Genomic DNA, 21,907 nt, shown 5'->3' with positions numbered 1-21,907 from the left:
TTTCCGTTCATTTGTTTTGTTTTTTTTTTTAATTTTTTTTTTTTTAATTTTCTAGAGGCATGTCTTATTTATTTATTTATTTATTATTTCTTTGTTTGTTTGGTTTATACATGCACTGGGTACAGTCAGAAGCGCGGGCGGGTGAGAGAATTCACCAGAGCCAGAGCAGGGAGCAGAACAGGCAGAAGGACCGAAGTACACTGCTGAGGGGAGCAGCGGGCGGCAGGAGAGGTCTGCGCGCCATGTGGGACCCTCCTCCGGTGGCCGGGGAGCAGCCGGGGAGCAGCCGGGGAGCAGCCGGGGATCGAACCGGCGCCGCAGAGGCCGCGGGCAGCTTCGCAACCCAGCGCTCAACCGCTGCACCACCGGGGAGGCCCTCCGTTCATTTGTTTTATAAGAACATCTCTTAGGGGAAAATTCAGCTAGAAAGTGATATAGTATGGTGGAAAAAGTGCTGAGCCCAAAGTCAGGGGAGGTGGGTGGGATTCTCAGTTCACCTGGCCATGTGAATGAAAAATTGCAAATTTCTCAAAATTTTGCTCAATAAAAACTGAGGTCAGAATGCTTTCTCTCCAACCTAAGTTATCATGCTTACCAAACAAGACAGTAATTGCAAAAGAGGTGTTGAAAATAGTATTTATAAGAGCAGAAACCTGAAGTATTAATCGATTTTTGTTTAATACAGAAAATTTTAAAGAAAGAAATAGTAATCCCCATCCCCATCTCCAGGAGACCAGAAGGGTCCCAGATCTGTGACAGAACCACCCAGTAGACACTTAGAGATTGTCCTGGTGGGGGTGAGGTGGGTAGGGGATCACGAACACATACCTGGGTCTTCACTTGGTCATAGCAAGCTGGACAGTTGGTTAACCCTGCATGCTCACAGTGGAGGCCGCCATATCCTGGCTTGCAAACACAGCTGCCATCACTTCGACACTCCACAGAGTCCGAGCCCACTGGGTTGCAGTTGCAAGCTAGAGACAAAGGACAGACCGCTGAAAGCATTCATATCAAGCTAATTCCAGAAACTGGAGGAATAGTAGAGCTAAAAGGAAGAGCCCATCACCAATAGCAAAGATTCATATTGTGTTAGATTCATCTATTGGCTATGCCTACACACACGTTCCTAATACAAACAGGCCTGAGAAATCATCTGGAAGTTTGTTTGGGATGTGTGGATAAAGAGATATTACAACTGTCCATCCTTTCTGGTGGTGCTTATTTTCTTCCTCCTGTTAAAACTTAAACCTGTTGAACATTCTGCAGGCACTCAGGCTTTGCTCACAAGAGGAACAACATTTCTTCTGGTCTTAATATGTGTTGATGTAGACATCTCCCTTAATCTTACAAATGAGGACTATGTGCTCAGAGAAGGTGAGTAACATATTCAAAGTCACACAGCAGGGAAATGCAAAATGGAATGAGGACTTGTGAAGAGTCAATGCTTTTTCCTTCTGCACTACTGCCTTTGATGTCAGAAATGCAGAAAGAAGGCTGTACCATTTTTCGTTCAGTCCGTTGATGGAGCACCGACTATATGCCATGCTCTGTCCTAAAAGCTGAGGATGTAACTAACAGTGGGTAAGACACTGCTCTAATCACTGGTGTTAGAGTGATTCTTTGAGTTGCTCTATCTTTGGTGCAACCCATTACTATCACACAATAATGTGATCGCATATCTAAGTGCATTGGTATTGTTTGTTTATATATATGTGTGTTTTACTTATTAGCATATGAGCTCTGGTGGAGCTGAGACTGACTTATAACCTCAGCGTCTTGAATCTGGTCCATGCTTAGGTGCTTAACAGCAGATAGTTGAATGAAAAAATATATGGTCAAAAGTCAGTGAAATCGGGCCTCCCTGGTAGTGCAGGCGGTTGAGCACAGTGCTGTGAAGCTGTCCGCAGCCTCTGCAGTGCCAGTTCAATCCCTGCTGGCCTCGGAGCAACCCACATGGCAAGCAGAACTCTCCTGTTGCGCCCGCTGCTCCCCTCAGCAGTGTATTTTGTCAGTTTGCCTGTTTCTGTTCCCTGCTCTGTCTCTGGTGAATCCTCTTACCCTCTTGTGCATCTGGCCTGTACCCCAGTTCTTGTATAAATAAAAATAAATCTTTAAAAAAAAGTCAGTGAAATCTCTATTAACAGCACCTGATAGCTAGAATTATATATTTTACAGTGTATACTTTTGTACCACCTTGAGTTAAATATTGTTCATCTCTATGATGCAACTGAGCTCAGATTAATTGGCATAATCAATGTAAGACAATAGGAAGGTATGTTAAAAAGCTGGACTTGGACTCAGGACGACTGACAGTATGTGGGTGCTCCCTAGCATTGGGTATCTTGCACATCACAGCTAACCCACAATTGGGGTCCAGGCAGGTGGGATTTGGGCCCCAGGGCAGAAGCCCTGGTTTCCCAGGGAGCCTCAGCTATCTCTGGTGGTAGAGACTCTGGTGAGGCCCGGGAGGCGCCAGGCTCTGTACAGACCTCCTGGGATATTACAAGTCTTCTAATCTCTGTCCTCAGAGACACTCCAGGTCTCAGAATAAACAAACTCCTGAGTTCTGCACTCCAGGACTGGCCAGAGGCCTTAGGGCTAAGAGGTGAGTCTAGGGGCAGACTAGTGCCCAGAACTGAAGCTGCTTCTAGAATGTAACATTGGCAGAGGTTTTAAAGATGGCCTGGCAAAGAGACCCAACTGCACATTCACGCTTTGGGTTGAAGCAGTCCTTAGGAATAGCTGCTTCTTTGAAGCTTCTTGTCCTGGGGACAAGTTTTGATTGTGACCTTTCTATACATCAATTACACTGACTTCCTGAAAGGGGCTCTACACTGCTTCACAGCCCCACCCTCCCACTTCAGTCTGTCCTGACTTGGTCTCCAGGGACTTAACGCTCCCCAGAAGTGAGCTTTGGAGCCACTTCCTGCCTGTTGCTCAGGGCATAGGATGTGGCCCCACTTCATTGCCTCCTCCACTTCAGTATGTAAACCCGGCCTGTTCACTCCTCCCACCAGTTTTAACACTTTTGACCTCATCCAGAGCTGTCTCCCAGAGCCTGGCTATGGCAGCAACTCACCTCTGACAGGTGAAAGGTCCAGGCTGTTCAGGGACCAATTGGTCAGAGAAGCCAAAGTAGCATCGGACTATTAACTGTTGTCAGCTTTGTTGATTTGTTTACTCTCACCTGTGTGTACACTAGAACATTTGTGCACGTGCACACACACACACACACACACAGGTCTACAACCTGTCAAGGGCACAGTCCTACCTCGACACTTGTCTGCTGGGTTAGGAGCCAAGGGATCCCCAAAGTAGCCTGCTTTGCACTGCTCACAGTGGACGCCTGCTGTGTTGTGGATGCACTTCAGACACCTGCCAGTCAGGCGGTCACAGTTCCCGGAGACACTGGGGTCCACGTTGTTGTTGCACTGACAAGGCTGACAAGACCTCACTGGGCCCCGCTCCCCAAAGGGGTCCCCAAAATAGCCATCAGCACAGAGCTCGCAGCGGGCACCTGTGAAAAACAACCAGACCCCAGTGACCATCCATTGGCAGCAAGACCAGCTGCAGAGGCCCCACCCCCAAAAAGTGGCCTGCAGAGCAGGAGCCCAGCGGAAAGGGCTGGCGCTCTGGCTCCTCAGTGGTCAGTTTTATGAGGTGACAGTGCCACGAAGGAGCCTCCTACGGCTTGACAGCTGGCTGGGGAAGTCCACAGAGGTGGCAAGACTTTCCACCAAGGTTGCTGTTGGAGAGTCACCTCTTCCGTCTCAACCACCAGAAGACAGAGATGCCATTTCTAAGGTAACTATGGTTTTCTACTTTATTGTGGCTCCTTCTTGAAATTTAGTTAAACCATGTTTTCGCCTGAAAACTCTGTTCTCTAATTCCCACCCTCCTAAAAATAGCATTCGATGTCTCATTCCATAACTGTACTCTCTGCCCTTCTTCAACCACTTATTCTCTTGGGCATCAGGAGGTAATTATTATCTTTAGAGTTATCTTTATAATTCCTGAGAGATTCCCTGGAACAGAGGCTCTGGCCTGAGATACAAGGCCTCAGGACAGGGCGAGCAGGCCAAGACCTTACCAGTAACCCCAGGGGGACAGTTGTTGCACACCACCTCCTCCGTCTCAGGCATCACGGAGCAGCTAAATCCATTGCGACAGGGGCACGGCTTGCAGCTGCGGGGGTCGTGGGGGTCGTTGTAGAAGCCGATGGGGCAGTCGGCACACTCTATGTCAGGATTCTCATCCCCTGAATAGCAGTCTCCTGGGAGGCGGAGGAAGCATGGAAGGGCAGAGAAACGGGCAGGGTAAAACAACACACTCCCTTTAACATGGATGGTGAGTGCTTGGTAACACGAAGCCTTCCTTTCCGAGGCCTCCTCTAAGATGCCTGACCACTAGCATTCACCTTGGCCTGGGCCCACCCCTACACAGGCCAGGACCCTGACACCCTCACTCTCCCCACAAGTCAACACCGCACTGCCTTTAGGATCCATAACCTGACACTGCTTCCCACCCCCACCCCCAGGCCTGACACCATTTGTCAGCACATTCATTCAGGTCCTGAAGTTGCCTTTGATCTCTCCATTCAATTCTTGCAACAAGACACCAGTTCCCCCACCCAGCACTGAACCAAGACAGCCATTTCCTGTAACCCAGCACCTTTCTCACAACCTGTGGCATTTCCACAATGAAAGGGCTTGAGTGTCATCAAGCATCAGGTCCCCCCCCCACCACTCCAGCCCACGTCCCTTAATCCTTTCCCATCTCCAAAATGAGTTCAGGCACAGCCTTTTTTACACAACTTGAGCTCTTCCATGGGAGACCCCAGGCACCTGGCTGTACCCCACTCCCCCTTCACCGGGTCCAGGTGTCATTTCACTTACCTGTGTCTGGATCACAGGCCCCTCCCCCTTGGCAGTTACATGGAACACAGGTGCCAAAAGGTCCCAGCCTGGCTGAATCTCTTTTGTAGCCAGAAGCACAATCCTGGCAGAACTGCCCCTTGTACCCAACGGGACACACACATTGTTCAACCCAGGGTGCCGGGGCTCCGGAGACAGGGCGGGCTGAAATCAGAGTCACGTTGTCAAGGTACCCAGTACCTGCAACAGAAAGAACAGGTTAGAAATAATGGTTAGAAGGTCTAAAGCTCTAAAGTTAGGCCTCTCTTTGGATTGTATTTCTGTCTTTGTCAAAGGTAGGTGGTGCTTAACCTGCTATGCCAAGTCCAGGGGAGTGCCCTCCCATGTGCCTGAGCCCACAGCTCTGGGGGCAAATACTTGCTCCATCTCCCAAACCCAGTGGGGTGGGTCATACCACCCTCCATGATTGCATTTCCTCAGCAATAGACGTCATAGTGGTATCTACCTCCTATACTTGTGAAAACCACAGGGACAATGCATACATGATAACGTGCTGGCACATAGCAAAGGTTCAAGACATTGTTAGTCCTGAACCTAGTTCCTAGTTCCTGCTTTTTTTTTGCTGCATCAGTACCATGGAAACGTGGCACACCAGCCGTGTGTCCTCCTTACATGGATGCTTACAAACTTAATGCACTCTCATGGAGATAATTTGTGGTAAATAATAGGAGTACCCCACATGTCAATAAGAGGAGCTTGGGCCTCCCTGTTGGCACAGCACTGTGAAGCTGTCCCCAGCCTCTGCAGCGCAGGTTTGTTTCCCAGCCAACAAGGGAGTTACCCACATGGCGCAGCAGACCTCTCTTGTCTCGCCTGCTGCTCCCCTCAGTAGTGTATTTCAGTAGATCTGCCTGTTCTGCTCCCCACTCTGTCTCTGGTGAATCCTCTCACCCTCCTGCACCTCTAGCCTGTACCCCAGGTATTGTATAAATAAAAAACTAAAGAAAAAAGATTTTATAATAAAAAAAAGTAAGAGGAGCTTACAGAATTTATAGAATAAAAGGAATGTGCAGAATACTCAGTGATGTCTGAATGTGGTAGCACCAAGCATAATTCAAGAAGCAAAGCTACTGGGGACAAACAGACTTTTATAGATGCCACTTCCGGTTATGCTCATCTCTGTCAATTAATCAGCTCCAATCTAAATGAGAAGATTCTATTAACAAGATAGTATCATTCATTTTTCTTTGGTGCTAACCTCTTTTTAGAGTAACATTCCTTTTATTGTTATTATTATAAATTCTCCTTCCTAATCTTTGTTTTGTTTTTAAATTTCTTTTAAAGATTTATTTATTTTTATACAAGAACTGGGATACAGGCCAGAGGCACAGGAGAGTGAGAGGATTCACCAGAGACAGAGTGGGGAGCAGAAAGTGCAGACAGACCAAAATACACTGCAGAAGGGAGCAGCAGGCTAGACGAGAGGTCTGCCACACCATGTGGGAATCTCCCTGGCCAGCTGGGAATCGAACCTGTGCTGCAGAGGCTGCGGACAGCTTCACAGTGCTGCACTCAACCCGCTGCGCCACCGGGGAGGCCTGTTTTTTAATTTTTATTGAGGTGCCATTGGTTTACATTGCTGTTTGTATTTTGGAAGTATGGGATCCCCCTCTTCAGGTGTTGTGACCACAGTGCCCCCACCACCGCCGTCCATTGTGTCCCTCCCCACTTTGTTCTCATCCTTCCCCCTCCCCTCTGGATTCCTCAGTTCTACAGTCAGCTTTTTTTTTTTTTTTAGATTTATTTTTTTATTTATACAAGAACCAGGGTACAGGCCAGATGCGTGGAAGGGTGAGAGGATTCACCAGAGACAGAGCAGGGAGCAGAAAAGGCAGAGTGATGAAATGCACTGCTGAGGGGAGTAGCGAGCAAGACAGGAGAGGTCTGCTGTGCCATGTGAGACCCTCACTGCCGGCCAGGATTGAACCAGTGCTGCAGAGGCTGCGGACAGCTTCACAGCGCAGCACTCAACTGCCTGCACCACCAGGGGAGGCCCTACAATCAGCTTTCAAGGGTTAGTTTTTTAAGTTTGGCTTTATCTGACCCTTTGTTTGGTTTGTCTATATTCCACATATAAGGATACCATCAGGTATTTGTCTTTCTCTTTGTGAGTCATTTTGGTTAGCGTAATCCCTTCCAGCTCCATCCATGTTGCTACAAATGGTATGAATTTATCCTTTTTGATCACTGAGTAGTATTCCCTTGTGTATATAGACCACATCTTACTTATCCACTCATCTCTTCTAGGCATTGAGGTGAAACATTCCTTTTTAACAACTTCTAGAATGCAATAATGTAGAGTCAATAAGATACTCTACATCAAAACCATGAAGAAATTGATTTACTTGTTTGAAGACTGTCACCACCTAAGAGAGATGAAACAAATGAAAGTAAACCCTGAGGAGAGATTCACTCCTCTCCATCACTCACTGTATTCTCCATAGGTAGCTCGGATCCTCAGGGCCGTGAGGTTCCGCAGTAACCTCCGAAACTCAAAATAACTCAGCTGGGGGCTCCAGTTACTGCTTGGGTGTTCATTTAATCTGCATGATTAAAAAGCAACAGTTTTAAAAATCTAAAGCTTATCAAATCTTAGCATTGGTATACCTGACACAAACTATGACAAAGGACTGCCGCTTGGCAATCCTACTGAGAGAGAGAGAGAGAGATGAAGGCCCAGCAGCCACCTCCTTCTAGACACAAACTCAGGGTTACCAGGGATCGCTTTCCATGGAAAAGCTAATGTTACAAACATCTCTAAGTTTAAGAGGCTCTGATCCTCAAGTGCTTCCCTTCATGTTGGGTTGTGTTGTTTAAATAATTTGCTCTCTGAGTACATTTTACTCTTTCCAAAGATCAGCATCTATCATCTACATTGTGTACATCTAATTCTTCATTTGTCATCTCTGCCTCTCGTCACCAGCCTGTGCTATTTTTTGATGTGCTTGTTTTTCACTGGAATCTTCCCAGGAGCAACCTCACCGCTTTGGTTTCATTCACTGATTTGTTACCAGCAGCTTACTATGCCCTTGGTTGGGGCCAGGCACGATCTGGCTGGAGGATACAGCGACAACGAAGGTGACCGGCCTGCAGCAGGGAGGAGGGTCCGGTTGCATAATCAGGACTCGGTGCCTGAAGCACGATGACAAATGTGCAAGCTGCCACAGCAGCACCCTGAGGACTCTTCCCTAATGCAAAGGAAGACCCTGTAAACTCAATCTCAGAAGTTCATTCACCAACCTGAGAAGGCGGGAACACACATGCTGGCTAGGAGAGCAGTGTGTGTGTCCTGAGAATGAGTTGCCCGCGGGGCTCTCAGTACACACTGTGTGTGTGCTGTGTGTCTCCCTATCTCCATTCCTACCACCTCAGTGCTTGGCGAGGCCCCCAACTACCCTCACTTCAACTGCTGGGAATGTGTTCTGATGGTCCAACCAAGGACGGGAACTATCCCGCACATGGTATTCACACCTGGCCTTCACAGCTGAGCATACCACTTCACTTCCACCTCCCGAGGGCTTGCCATCACCCTGCAGGCACAGACAAGCTCTCAGCCCCTGGACATGACAGACAGGTCCACCAAGAGGGCCCTTTCCAGTCCTTTCTCCCTTATTGGCCTATCTCCCCAATTAACTGCTATGTTTCAGCCATAATACTGCTTGCCAGTTCCCCTGCGATGTTATCCCTCCTTTCCCTATCAGCACGTATCTTCGTGCGTGCAGGCTGTCCTCTGGTTTTCTTCCTGGGACAGGCCTATGCTGCTTTCTGTCCTCAGCCCGTGTGCTGCCTCCTCCATGAAGCTTCCCTGACTCCTCTGGCAGAATCAGGCTCTCCTTCCTCTCCTCCCAAGCCCCCATGAACCTGTGCCACTGCTGAAGCAATTATTGTTCTGAACTGTGCTTTGTGTTTGACGTGTTTTTTTATACCATGTTACCTTCCCAGCCTCAAATGCAGTACGAAGTCCTTAGGAGGCCCAGTTCCTTCCCCTGAACACTCTTGTAGTTACCCTGCCGAATCCCCATTGTACAGGATAACTGTAACCGCCTTAGACAACGCAGGGTCACCCATGGCCTTGCCCGCCACTCTCTCTGACACCACTTTTCACTGGAATCGCTTCCCGGGAGCAACCTCACCTACTCCATGCTCCACGCAAACTTACCTACTTAGAATTTCCTAAATGCACAACACATCCTCGAGCATGGTCGTGCCTCTGTATTTTTAATCTCTCTCCCCTTTTCCTTCCTTAGCGAGCTGCTCTTCACTTATCCTGGGACATTTCCTCAATCACTCCAACATGGGTTATGTGCCTCTGTGTGTGTGCAGTGTGAGTCTTCCATGAGTGGCACTGTAGTCGCCTATTTATTTTCTCTCCTACTAGCCTGTCAGGGTCTTGGGAGTAGGAGTCATGTCCTGTCTCAGCACTAACCCCCATGACTGGTATGTAAGACATGCTCAGGATAGTTTGTTGAATGAATGAATGATAACTGAGTGAATGAGTAAAGAACTGGACTTCAGTGATAGTTTGCTTTATTTGACCCATTTGCAGTCAGTCTCTCTTTTTTACCTGAACGTGTAAGTCTTGCTGACCCCACAAGGTAGCGTCTTGCCCAGCGGCATCAAGGGAGCTGCGATCCGCAGACCAGCACCTTCCAAGATCACGTCGTGGGAAGATGGGTGTCTGCCTCCCCTGTCCACACGGTAGTCAAATGACAGGCTTTGCCCGTAGCTCACCTGTTGATTCCCAAGAAACTTGGCTGTGAAATAGAATTGGACAAGGATCAGTTGTAAATCTGCAGTAGCAAACAAGTGAGCAAATTTGAATTTATGTTGGCAATTTCTGTTTCTCTATTGCCCGGTCACCACCCTGCCCTAAGCCAGCCATCCGGGAGAGCCCTTCGTCCAAGAGTCATGGCTGTGGACATGACTGTGTTGCTCTTGACTATGAAAGGGGTCAGTTTCTGAGATGCTGGAATGGCCTCATTATAAGACATTTCCATCTATTGGGCGATTCACAGCATGGCCCTTATCATAAATGGCCTTAGGTAGCCATCCCAGGTATACTGGGAAATAGTGCTTTGGGTTACATACACTTTATAGCATTTACAAAGTTCTTCCACAATCATCGTCACATTGAATGGCAATCAGTCTTGGAGGTAAGCATTATTATTCCCATGTAAGCTGAAGTTCAGAAAGGTTAGATTAACGTGCATAGAAGTCACAAATTAACTAAGGATGTGAACTAGGACTAGAATCCTAGACAGAGCTTTTCCTTCCAGTCTTTCTATACCACGGACATATATCCATATACACTTGACATGCTATATAGCCTATTAAACCATATATATGTGTATATATATCCTACCATACAGCATACATATGTCATATATACATACAAAATTTTTCATAATTAGATATACTTTCAAAATACAAGCATGTATATACATACATATAACTCACAAGTGTTCAAAGCTTTAAGAAATACCTTTCTTTCACTTTTCCATCTGCCTCTTAGTAGACATACAGATCTGACCACAATCTTTTGGCAGGGCAACTTCCTGTCTGATTAAAATAGGAACTTCCAGCTGAGGTCTGGCCTCTCGGATGCCCAGTTCTACTCTGTTGTCCATGTTTTGGTAACTTGATCAGTCGCAACTTAACCCTACTGCCTTCTGGGGATACTACTGCCCTGAACACTAAGGATATGGTTTCCACATGTTCCCACTCCATCTTCGATCCTAACTTCTTAGTCTGAAAACTTGGTTTCTATGGCAACAATACCACACATACCAGGAGCCACAAAGTAGACAGGGTCTGATCGCCGTGCTGAGCTAAACACGTCACGATGACGGTGTGACCACTGGAGCTTTGCAGGGGACCCATTCCGCTGGACAGCTTTCCAGCCATCAACATCTGGAACACAAATGAAAACACTCTGCATTTGCAACAAACTGTTGAGCAAAACAAGGCAAAACATGCTTATAGTGAATAGCAAATGGGGTTTTCTTAATATTCTGCATTCAAATACAGTCCTCCAAAGTCCCAGGCACCTCTCCACTTGGACGTCACCCACACCCATTCACACGCACTTTGAGTCTGATTCTTGTAATGAGAGAACATGTTTTCATCTGTCTGTAAATTGCATTTGATTGACTAGGGTCAATAAATATTTCCTTTACTAAATCAGGGTTCAACCTTAGCGAAATAAGAGGGTGCAGTAGGCTCATAGAGAAACTCAGATGGGAAATCATATCAGTCCCCCACACTTTTATAGTGCTTTGTGGTTCGGTAACTAACTTCACATAAATTAATGTATTTCATGTTTCTAAAACACTAAATTACTGGTGAATGTGAATCCCAGGAAGATGGTCATGAATGCGCCAATCCACATGAATTGTTCCTTTGTGGTTTTGAAATGAATGGGGATGGGACATGCAAGGAGATGGGTCTCTTTTTAGTTTTCCTTTTAAAGTTATTTATACACTGGTCTGAGTACACAGTTTAGCTATGACATTGTCAAGACATTAGGGCCTGCCTTATTGCCCTGAAAAAATAAAGAGTTCATTTTAAAAGCTAGACGGGAGTTGCTAAAGATGACTCAGGAGTCCACCTCTGGATGGGGAGGTGGCTGTCTCTAAGCACATGCTCTACAATGTTAGTGACAAAATCCTAGAAGCACTTTACCTTGATGGAAGGTAGAGGTGATTCTGTGGACACTGTAGTCCCCAGAGCTTTGGCAGCTGGCTGAATGCCCATAACAAAAGCACTGGGTGCAGCCCTCAGGGTTTCTCCTATCCAGATGATAGTAACCTGGTCGACACCTGCAGCGGTTTTAGAAATAAAGATAATATTATAAGTGAGTTTTTATTCCATATGGGGAATATGATGACTAATTTTTTTCTGCTTTATCTCCTACCCAGCTCTATTCATTCCTGGAAAGTGGAAGACCAAGTTACACCTCCCATCCCTCCCCCCAGAGCACGACAGACAATGACAGCTGCCCGTTGACAGATCATGAGGAACATCCCTGTTCTCAACTTCTGGAAAAGCAGAATCATGTTTCACTTGGTGGTCTGGAAACGTGGTGGTTTTCCCCTCTGTGGTGAGGAATTGAGTAGAGGTCATGTGGGCAGAGCTGACCCTGTCCTGAAGCAAGTGTTTAATGGGAGCAAAAGAGTCAGAGTGGGACGGGCACCAAGGGTAGGCCCCCTACTTTACCCCCCGTCATAGGACCACTAGGTATTGTCTGCCACCTGCCCCCTTACCTGGGCTCCGGCCCCCAGGCTATCATGAGAAGGGGGATGAGGGTTCCCTATGAAAGGAGGCTGGCCTTTCACTTCTGTTCCCAGTTCAAGGCCTCCAGGGGGCTTCTCTGAGGACCATAGCTGCCAGACAAGTCCGTCCCAGATGTTGGGTCATAGAGGACAAGGCAGAAGAAGCTGGGAAAGACTTATTTTTTCCCACTCTTCAATTTAACCACCTTCTTCTACATGACATATAGATAGCTTCAATGGTCATTTATTTTGCACTTATGGTACACCAACACCTGGTGAAGTCCCTCTCATTTTATCCTCACTGCAACCCTACGAAAATAGGAATTATTATTTCCAATTTTCCTAGAGGAAGACCCCAAGGCCAGAGAGATTAAGAAACTTGTTTAAGGGCATACAGCTGGTAAGTGACTGAGACAAAGGCAAACGCAGGTACATCTGCCTCTAAGCCAGGTGGTCTCATCCACAGGACCGTGTCAGGGGATGGTCATTGTGCAAAATCACAGAAAAGCAGGTTAGCTGCCAACAGTAATGCTTCAGAAAACAGCTGTGAATAATTAAGCATTGTTTCACCCTTTCAGAGCAAGGGTTAAAAATATCCTAGTAGTTTCTATAGCGAAGCCTATGCATTAAGAGAGATTAAAAAAAAAGTGAGGGAGGGGAGGAGGGGGGGAGGGCACAGGAGGGAGGGGCAGGAAGGGGCTGGTCGGGGAGGGGAAGGAGGGGATTTGGTTAAACTAAAGGATAGTAGTGTTTAGAGCTTCACTTGGGTAATAAATTATGAAGGAAAGCAAGGAAGCTATTTCCATGGAAGTCAGAAGAGTGCTCACTTCTAGGGAGGAGGGAGGGGCATTCTTAGCAAAGGTCCATTTCACATAATGAGTGGTGACATATGTTTATTCAGCCTTCTATGGCTGTTATGTTTTGAAACTGAAAACATTTTTTTAGAGTGACTCCTTTTTTTTTTTAAGAGTAAAGAGAAATTTATTTTTTGGTTTCTTTCACATTCTTTTTAAAAAACTTTATAAATTTTTTACATCATTTTTCATTTTTGCACAATGTATGCATTTTCTTTTTTTTTTTTTAAAGATTTATTTATTTATACAAGCACTGGGTACAGTCAGAAGCGCAGGAGGGTGAGAGAATTCACCAGAGCCAGAGCGGGGAGCAGAGCAGGCAGAAGGACGGAAGTACACTGCTGAGGGGAGCAGCGGGCGGCAGAGGAGGTCTGTGCTCCATGTGGGACCCCTCTCTGGTGGCTGGGGAGCAGCCGGGGATCGAACCGGTGCTGCAGAGGCTGCAGACAGCTTTGCAACCCAGCGCTCAACTGCTGCGCCCCCTGTATGCATTTTCATCTTGGTTATAGTCCCCATACAATTCCCACCCGCCTTGTTTTGATCCTACTCCCTCCCCACCCCCCATAGTGTGTCTCTGGTTTATAGTTGCTTGTTGATTTTGATGCCCCAAAATAGATGACTGGATGTGGTACATATACACCATGGAACATTACTCAGCAATCAAAAAAGATAAACTCATGCCATTTGCAGCAACATGGATGGCACTGGAAGGGATCATGCTCAGCGAAGTAAGCCAGAAAGAAAAAGAAAAATACCGAATGGTCTCACTCATAGCAGGAATTTAGAAAACCTAAATAAGGGACCAGGAAAAAGACTAATTATAATAAAATGACTCTTCTTTTAACCTGTAGCTCTGTTCCCCTACCACACCTCACCAGCAAAGAGCTCCCTGGAAACACAGCTGAGATCGTGTCTGGCCCTTCTCTGCCCAGGTATGAGTGACTGGCAGGATGCCAAAGAGCTACTTTCATATTGAAGGAAGCAGGAAAGAAGCCTTGACCTCTGGGCCCACCTCACAGCTCTCTGCCCACAACAATCTCAGGGAGGAAGAACTTTAGGTCTGAGCACAATTTGTACTGGAGAACAAACCCTAGATATCTGACTGCAGAATGGAGGCCCACAGGGCTCCTACATCTCTTCCTGGGTCACATGTGTGCAGGTCACCACCACGCATTCCTGCGTGGCTCCTTTTCTGTGCACGATGGCTAGTTATGCCCATATGCTGCACTCTTTCTCCTCGACATGTGGAATTAGGCCGGGCTTTTCCTGGGAGCAGACTGGGTCATATGACCTCATTACTGCACACCACATAGTATGGGAGCACTGGGGACTCACTGGGGCCCCATTCTCTGCCTTAGTGTGAGCCAAGAGAAAGGCCTGCAGAGAGATGAGTAAGACTGGGAGCTTCAGTTGTATCAAAATAAAGAACAAAAAAAGCCTGATTTTGAGGACAGGAGGCAAGAAGAAGGTCGTCAGCATTTGTAAGTGTGTCTTTTCCGTCACTGCACTGAGGATGAATTCTCAGGCTGGTGCTCACGGGGGGGGGGAGGGGGGGGAGAGCGGGGGGGGGGTGCTGCTGTGTGCGCAGGGGCACAGTATACACAGACCTATCGCAGCGTTCTCCAGTGACAGCGAACTTGCAGACACAGCGGCCTGAGTCACAGGGCCCTGCAATGCCAGCTGGGTCACAGTCACATCTGGTGTCCCTGGGAAAGAAGAGAAAGAAAATTAGGGATGTGTTTCCAAGTGTTCTGTAACTCTACACAGAAAGAGCAAATGCTTAGCAGCAAATGTCACCAACTGGAGCCAATCTTTCACCTCCGGCGGGACATCTGTCGGCGGGCTTGGTCAGTGCTCATGGCTTAGGCCCTTGAGGCCTCCTTTGTCTATGCTGCTACTCAAAGTGTGGTCTGCACCAACAGCCAGGCCATGAACTGTGTGCTCTTCAAGACAGAAGGGGTTTGCTACAGAATGTAAACCAAATTTATCACCAAGCTGTTTAGTTCAGTTTGCTTGACTGGTTGGGTTGACATTCTTTTAAAAGTTACTGTTTGTCTTGTTATTTAATTCATCGAAGTCTGATTTTATTGTGGTTAGTTTCCTTTTGGAAGTGCTTCTACTGGGATCGCACTCACAGGCCATGCAATTGACCCTTTCGAAGAAGATGGTTCAATGGTTTTTAGTAGCTTCTCAGACTTGTACAACCACTACCACAATCAATTTTAGAGCATTTTCATCACTCCAGAAACACTGTGCTTTAGCAATTTACCCCATGTCCTCACCCCAGTCCTAGTTGCCACAGATTTGCTTTTGTGCAACTTTCCCTAGAAATAGGATCATACAACATGTGGACTTCTGTGTTTGGCTTCTTTCCCTTAGTGTGTTGTCAGCGCTCATACATGTTGTAGTATGCATCAGTACTTCCCTCTTCTTATGACAAAATAAAATTCTCCATTCATCAGTGGGTGGCCATTTACATTGTTTCCACTTTTTAACTGTTCTGAATAATGTCACTCTGAACATTTCAGAACACCTTTTTGTCCAGACATACAGGTTTTCATTTTGAGTGTCTGCTAGCAGTAGAGCTGCTGAGTTTGGTTGATTTTTTTTTTTTTGGTAATAGACTTTCTCAATGCAGGAATCAGTGCTTTTGCCTAACTCGGCACAATCTCCTTGTCACCTGCACACTCGTGCTTTGAGAAGCACTGGTCTTGGCTGCTCGGCTGGGCATGCAATCCTATGTAGCCACTCATGGGTCTAGAGCCATGTTTGCTGACCTCTCCCTACTAATCTGCTCCTCCTCTGACACTCCATGACTCCATCCCAATCCTGCCAAACCTGGATCTAACTCCTCCCTCTCCCTCCCATTCGTCATCCACTCAGATGCTTCAGGCTTTCTGAAGACTTCTTTCCCTGTCTTCATCTTTCAATTCCCACTCTCCTCCACTGTCTTGGCCTCTCCATACACAATCTGGTCCTCTGATGACTTGGATTCAGCATGTCCTGGCTGCTAAACATGGAGGTTAGTGATAAAGAGGAGTAACCCCTGTCTGTGTGTGTCAAGGCGGGCAAAGATGTGGACATGAAGGCGATAATGGGTGAAGTTGAAACAGAGCTTAAACCCCCTCCATGTGCTTCTTCCCACACGAAGTACTGGGGATGCAGCCCTAAACAAGACAAAGTCAAAATGGGGCTTCTCTGCGTGCAGTAGAAACAAACAAATACGGGTAGAAAGTAAGACATGCGATCATTGGTGGAGACATCGGCTCTGCTCAGAGTCTCTGCAGGAGATGGATGAGGGGTTGGAGCAATACAGCTCCACCTGGCTCTGCTGGAAGGCAGAGGACAGCAGCCCAAGGCAAGGTCACACAGGCTTGGTGCCTTCAAAGAAGGGAAGGCAGGTTGTTGGGGGTTCAGGGAGCCAGGGAGAGCGGTGAGCAGTCCTGGAGCTGGAGCTGAGGGTGTGAAGGCAGGAGGATGGCACAGGACCCTCCTAGCCTCTAACCTGAGTAAGCAGTTGGGGCCTCATTCTGAGTAGAAATCGGGACTAATGGAGGTTGCAGCAGAGCAGTGGTAGAATCTATTTCATTTTAAAGGGTTGCAGAGGGAGACTGGCCCCAGGGAGGGGGTTAAATTGAAGACTGTCTGAAAGGGGGCAGGGGAAACTAGAGAAGAGCTATCTATGCAGAGACCTGGAGGGTAAGAGAACTGGGGACTGAGGATAACTGACACTACAAGGAGGCAAGGGTCTGCAGAGTGGGCCGTGGAGAGAGTCCTCTGTGGTTAGTCTTCCAGGTAAAGGCCTCACTACCCAGCTCCCCTCCTCAGTGCCCTCCCAGTGCCCTGGCACCTCCGCCTTTCTGCAGATTGCTTATGTGATTTATGTTCTACTTTCTTCTGAAAAAGAAGTTGAAGCAGGCTAGGGGGATGCCACAAACTAAAAGGAACTAAAACTAGGCAGAAATGTTCTCCTACTCCAATTCAATTGGGTTGAAAGGGGCCCCAGATTAGAATTTGAAGGTCTCTTGCCCTCCATCCTAACTCATCTAAAGGGTGAGGGTGGGCCTCCCCGCTGGGGCAGCAGTTGACCGCTGGGCTGCGAAGCTGCACACAGCCTCTGCAGCGCCAGTTCAATCTCCAGACACCAGGCGAGAGTCCCACATGGCGCGCAGACCTCTCCAGCCACACCCACTGCTCCCCTCAGCAGTGTATTTCAGTCAGTCTGCCTGTTCTGCTCCCCACTCTGGCTCTGGTGAATTCTCTCACCCTCCTGCGCTTCTGACCGTACCCAGTGCTTGTATAAACAAATAAATTTTTATAAATAAATAAATAAATAAAGGGTGAGGGTGGGGGGTAGTCAGGGTGAAGAACATGGGTTCCAGAGCCCAAGCTCAGGGCTTGAATATTAGGTCCCCCCTCACTAGTAAATGAGGTCCACCCTTACCCATCCTGGGAGGTATCATACTTAAGCTCTGTGGCTTGTGTTTCTTATCTTTAACATATGCATCATGCTAACCCCAACTCTTAGACTATTGTGAAGATAACCCACATAAAGTCCTTCAAACAGTGCTTGGCACACAGGGGTGCTCATAGACATAAGGTCACTCATGTTAACCTAACTGCTATCGCTCACAAGACACAGCAGTGGTGGATGGAGGCGCTTACGGTAGCCTTTGGTCGTGGGAGCACCCGGCATCGGTGAGGGTGTGGAAGCCGGGCTGGCATCGGTCACACCGGTCTCCTGTTACACCTGGTTTACACTTGCACTGACCAGAGCTGTCACATCGAGGGCTAAGAGAACCTGTAGCCAGTGAGGTAGGAGAGAGGAAAGAAGAAGAGGAAATATTAAATTCATATGGCATTCAGATGCGACTATTCCCCTGTTCAATAAATACCAAGTAATAAACATCACCTCTGGCAATTCTTCAATTGAGTATTCATCAGCACTTTCCAGGGAAAGTTCTGGAAGTCTGGGGATCCTCTTCAGGGAAATAAATGGAAATCACTCCTGAAAGCATTTTCATGCCTATATGATTTTAACATTAAGTAGTGTGTGAGCCACTTCTTTTTCAAAGATATTTGTCAAATCTTTGAGATCTCAAGCAGGAGGGAAATTTGTGATGTGCACAAGGGCCTCCTAGATACAAGTGCAAGAAAATGAGCAGCATTTTTCTTTATCTCTGGTAGGCAAAAGCCAACATTTAAGTGTCAATGCTTGTACAGTATGATTTTTTGTGTAAAAATATGAACAACCTCTTAACTAAAAATATAGTCAATAGGAGTTGTAGGGCCTCCCTGGTGGGGAGTACTGAGGACAGCTGTCCCTATCAAGCTGTCCCCAGCACTGCAGCACAAGGAGCAACCCACATGGTGTAGCAGACTCTCAGGGCTCACCTGCTGCTCCCCTCAGCAGTGTATCTCAGTCAGTCTGCCTCTTCTGTTCCCCACTCTGTCCCTGGTGAATCCTCTCACCCCCTGCACCTCTGGTCTACACTCCAGTTCTTGTATGCATAAATAAATAAATCTTTAAAAAAAATCAAAAAATAATATGAGTGGTAGAAAGTCTCCTCCTTGGAGCATCATCCTTGTGAGGAATCCCAGGATTCTCTCCTGGTCTTTGTGCTAGAGTATTTATCGAGGGTGACTTTTATGGTCATGCTCTTAAAGGTAAGTGGGTCCCCTAAGATTTAAGTGGTGCTGAAAGACCAGAGGTACTCAGATAATAAACATGCTGTACTCAGCCACTTCTACCACCTGTCCAGGCTCCATCCTGTCTCACCTGGACCCTGCCTCACATGCTCCTCCTGTCTCTGCCCTTGCTTCCTGTGCTCAACTCTCTCTATAGAAGCCAGGGTGGGCTTTTAAAAATGTAATTAAGCTCATATGACTCATCTGTGTAAGTCCCCTTGGCTCCCCTCTGAAACAGAATGAGATGCAAATTCTCTATCTTAGCCTGTGAAACTTAGCTCTCTTCCCTCTTCTGCTATCCTCCTTCACTAAGCCCCAGCTCCCCAGCATTTGTTCTGTTCCCAGAAAGTGCTTAGCTGCTATCTTCCCCTGGCGCCTGCACTTACTGCTCCCATAGCCTGGAATGCGCTTTCCCCAGAACACCTCCTACTTGGTCCATCCTCTGCAGTCTAGTCTTGATTAAATACTACTTCTCTAGAGAAATCCTTCCTGACTCCCAGATCTAATGACCCATTCCATGGAGACACCAGTCCTTAGTCCCGCTTACTCGCGATTTCCCTGACTTACGTATCCCCTGAGCCCAGCATAGCACCCGGCACAAAGAAGATGCCCCAAAATGTGTTGGATTAATGCTCATCAGTCATAAAAGAGGACGGGGCCACTGTGTGAGAATTTGAGGGATCCAAAGAGGAGGTGTGCCTTACCTCCTCGATATTCCCCCTGCAGCTGGCAGGATCCAAACTATATCTCAAATAACTGATGATTAGGTTATCCACAATCAAAGAAGCCAATGGAACAGTCATCATTTTCCCCCTAATTTCATCCTTTATTTTCTAATCTGTATATCCTATGAACTTTAATTTACCAGAAGATAAAATTCAAATCAACAAAGGTGCTGACTCTGTGCCTACATTTTAATGCCCCATGTGAAATAACTTAGTTATATCTGCAGTCCATTAAAGGCTCCCCATGTCAATTTTGCAAGGCTTGAAGGGCCCCTCAGTGATAATCACATGAACCCCATTTGTGTGTACCTGTGACATGTGAGACACTGAAGTAGGTGCCTTATAGATATACAAATATATACACGCACATATATAATTTATTTTCCCTCATGCTATCTACTAGTGAATGAAAAGTTGGCAGAAGTTCATTTGCAGTTGGAGGAACAGCTCTAGAGAAACTCCAGATGCCTGGGAGGGGAGCTCCATCAGGAACTCCATCAGGGGCTGAATTGGAAGAATCTGGGTGAGGAAGAGAGGCAGGAGAGCCACTGTGACTGTCTCCACTGTGATGTAGATTGAGCCGAGTTAGGATATGGACGATAGTAGGGGACAAGGGAGGTGACACAGATGACACCCAGGTAATCAGAGTGCACAGCTAATTGTCAGGCCACTGAACAAACCCCAGAAGGCAAAAAAAAAAAAAAGAGGAGCAGGATCAATCTCATATTGAATCAGCCAGAGAAAATAAGTTTTGTTTTGGACACACTGAACTTGCATCTATAGCACATGTCAAGTTGGTGGTATTAAAAAGGAGCTCAAGAAAGAGACTGCAGGTGAAGACCTGAAAGCTCTTGGCACAGGCTGAAGGGAAGCCAGAGCAAGGGGACAGTCTGGGAACAAATGGAGAGAAGAGGGGCCAGTGCCTCAGACAATAATGGAACTTCAGGGGGAAGGGGAAGGGTATTCAGATGGGGGAAAAGACTCAGAATAGAAGAAGCCACTGGAGGTGAGTTCTCAGGATGGTGAAGGGCAGAGAAAGGTGGGATAGTTTTCAGGATCTTAGGCAACAGTATTTTACAGGATGAGAATAAAGAAAGGCAACTAGGTTTGGATTTAGAGACCATCACCCTCACTGTTCTCTAGTCAGCAAACAGAGCTGAAAAGGACAATTTCTTTTCAAATTTATGCTCTGATTTATTCAATAGAATAAATCCCTCTTTAATATAATTTATTTTTTTAAACAAAATGGGTTAAATCTGGAATGCAGAGACACTTTTCCCCCCATTCAATTAATGGAAATTATACATTGACTTAAGAAAACTCTCCCTACTGTAATTTTTCAGCAATGAATTATCCTTACAAAGTGAGAAGACTATACTTTGCTTTGAGTTTGCCCCATATAGCCCAGAATGGTAGCCTATCAAATATTCTTGAGGTGTACTAGCAGTCACCCTCATAAAAATAGACATCCTGTGTTCGAAAGAGTTTGGGAAGTGGAATAGACAAAGTCTTTCAGAGATCTATGACCTAACAGTCCACTCAAGAAGCATAAGCTTGTTTAAGTTTTCAGTGCCAAAGTCTCCAAACATTATTTGACATTCTTAGAGGCAGCACCTATTATTATCTTGAAGAACACAGTGTTCCATAGGACATTGTCAAGAGAATACAGCTCTAGAAACCGGAAGGCATGAAAAGAGGCCAGGCTTTGAAGTCCAACAGATCTCACTTCAAATACCGGCTCAGCCACTTACCAGTTACATGTTCTGCATTTGAGATTGAATATACAGCAAATTCCCTTGGTGAGTTATTATTTGAAAATGAAAGATGTCCTCTGGCTGATGGGGAGACTGAAAAATGATGCAGGACTTGAGCCACCGGGTTAGGGACCTCTTGGACATGGTGTTATGGAGGACAGTCCTTGGCACTCAGCTGGGCAGCTCGGGCCCTGGGCATTTGGTTTGTCATGTCTACAGTGGGGGTGAGCTGAGTGAGGTAACATACATAGATGGTCAGGGTATTAGGAGAACTGACGATGACATAGAACATGACAGTGTTCTGGAAAAATACAAAGCATGACCCAGATCTTAGGAAACAGTACCCATGAAGTTTCTCCCAGACATCTGATGGTCTGCCTTTGGGGATGAAAGGACAACGTTCTGAGGCTTTTCCGTTCATATGGAGAGAACCAGAGGGAATAGCTCCCTATCAGAACACCCGGATTATAATGTTATCTCTTAGAGACACTAGCTGGGAAACGTCAGACTTCATTAACTTTTGTAAGCCTCAGTTTCCTCACTGTTTAAATATTGTTTTAAAAATTCACTGCTGATTTTCAGTATGTTAATGACAAAACATTAATAAACAGTTTGTATCAAACACAGTGTCTACAAGGCTTCTTTTCAGGCTGGAATGTCATTTTTGGTTTGTCTGTTTTG

The 21,907-nt window shown here is 46.6% G+C and overlaps 1 protein-coding gene across 1 annotated transcript in view; it reads right to left on the bottom strand.

Annotated features, from left to right (window-relative positions):
- The window catches only part of LAMC2 (laminin subunit gamma 2), a gene marked incomplete at both ends in the record, with an annotated part of 54,032 nt that overhangs the window by 11,659 nt on the left and 20,466 nt on the right, over nt 1-21,907 (bottom strand). The window contains 10 exons of the mRNA XM_084251000.1: nt 829-974; nt 3,272-3,517; nt 4,091-4,273; nt 4,896-5,114; nt 7,365-7,477; nt 9,499-9,688; nt 10,722-10,844; nt 11,616-11,752; nt 14,667-14,765; nt 17,725-17,860. Coding sequence (XP_084107126.1) covers nt 829-974; nt 3,272-3,517; nt 4,091-4,273; nt 4,896-5,114; nt 7,365-7,477; nt 9,499-9,688; nt 10,722-10,844; nt 11,616-11,752; nt 14,667-14,765; nt 17,725-17,860 — 1,592 coding nt within the window. The remainder of the gene's footprint in view (nt 1-828; nt 975-3,271; nt 3,518-4,090; nt 4,274-4,895; nt 5,115-7,364; nt 7,478-9,498; nt 9,689-10,721; nt 10,845-11,615; nt 11,753-14,666; nt 14,766-17,724; nt 17,861-21,907) is intronic.

The sequence above is a fragment of the Talpa europaea genome, assembly GCF_964194135.1.
Source record: "Talpa europaea genome assembly, chromosome: 12".
Lineage (NCBI taxonomy): Eukaryota > Metazoa > Chordata > Mammalia > Eulipotyphla > Talpidae > Talpa > Talpa europaea.
This window is presented reverse-complemented; position numbering and strand designations above follow the sequence as displayed.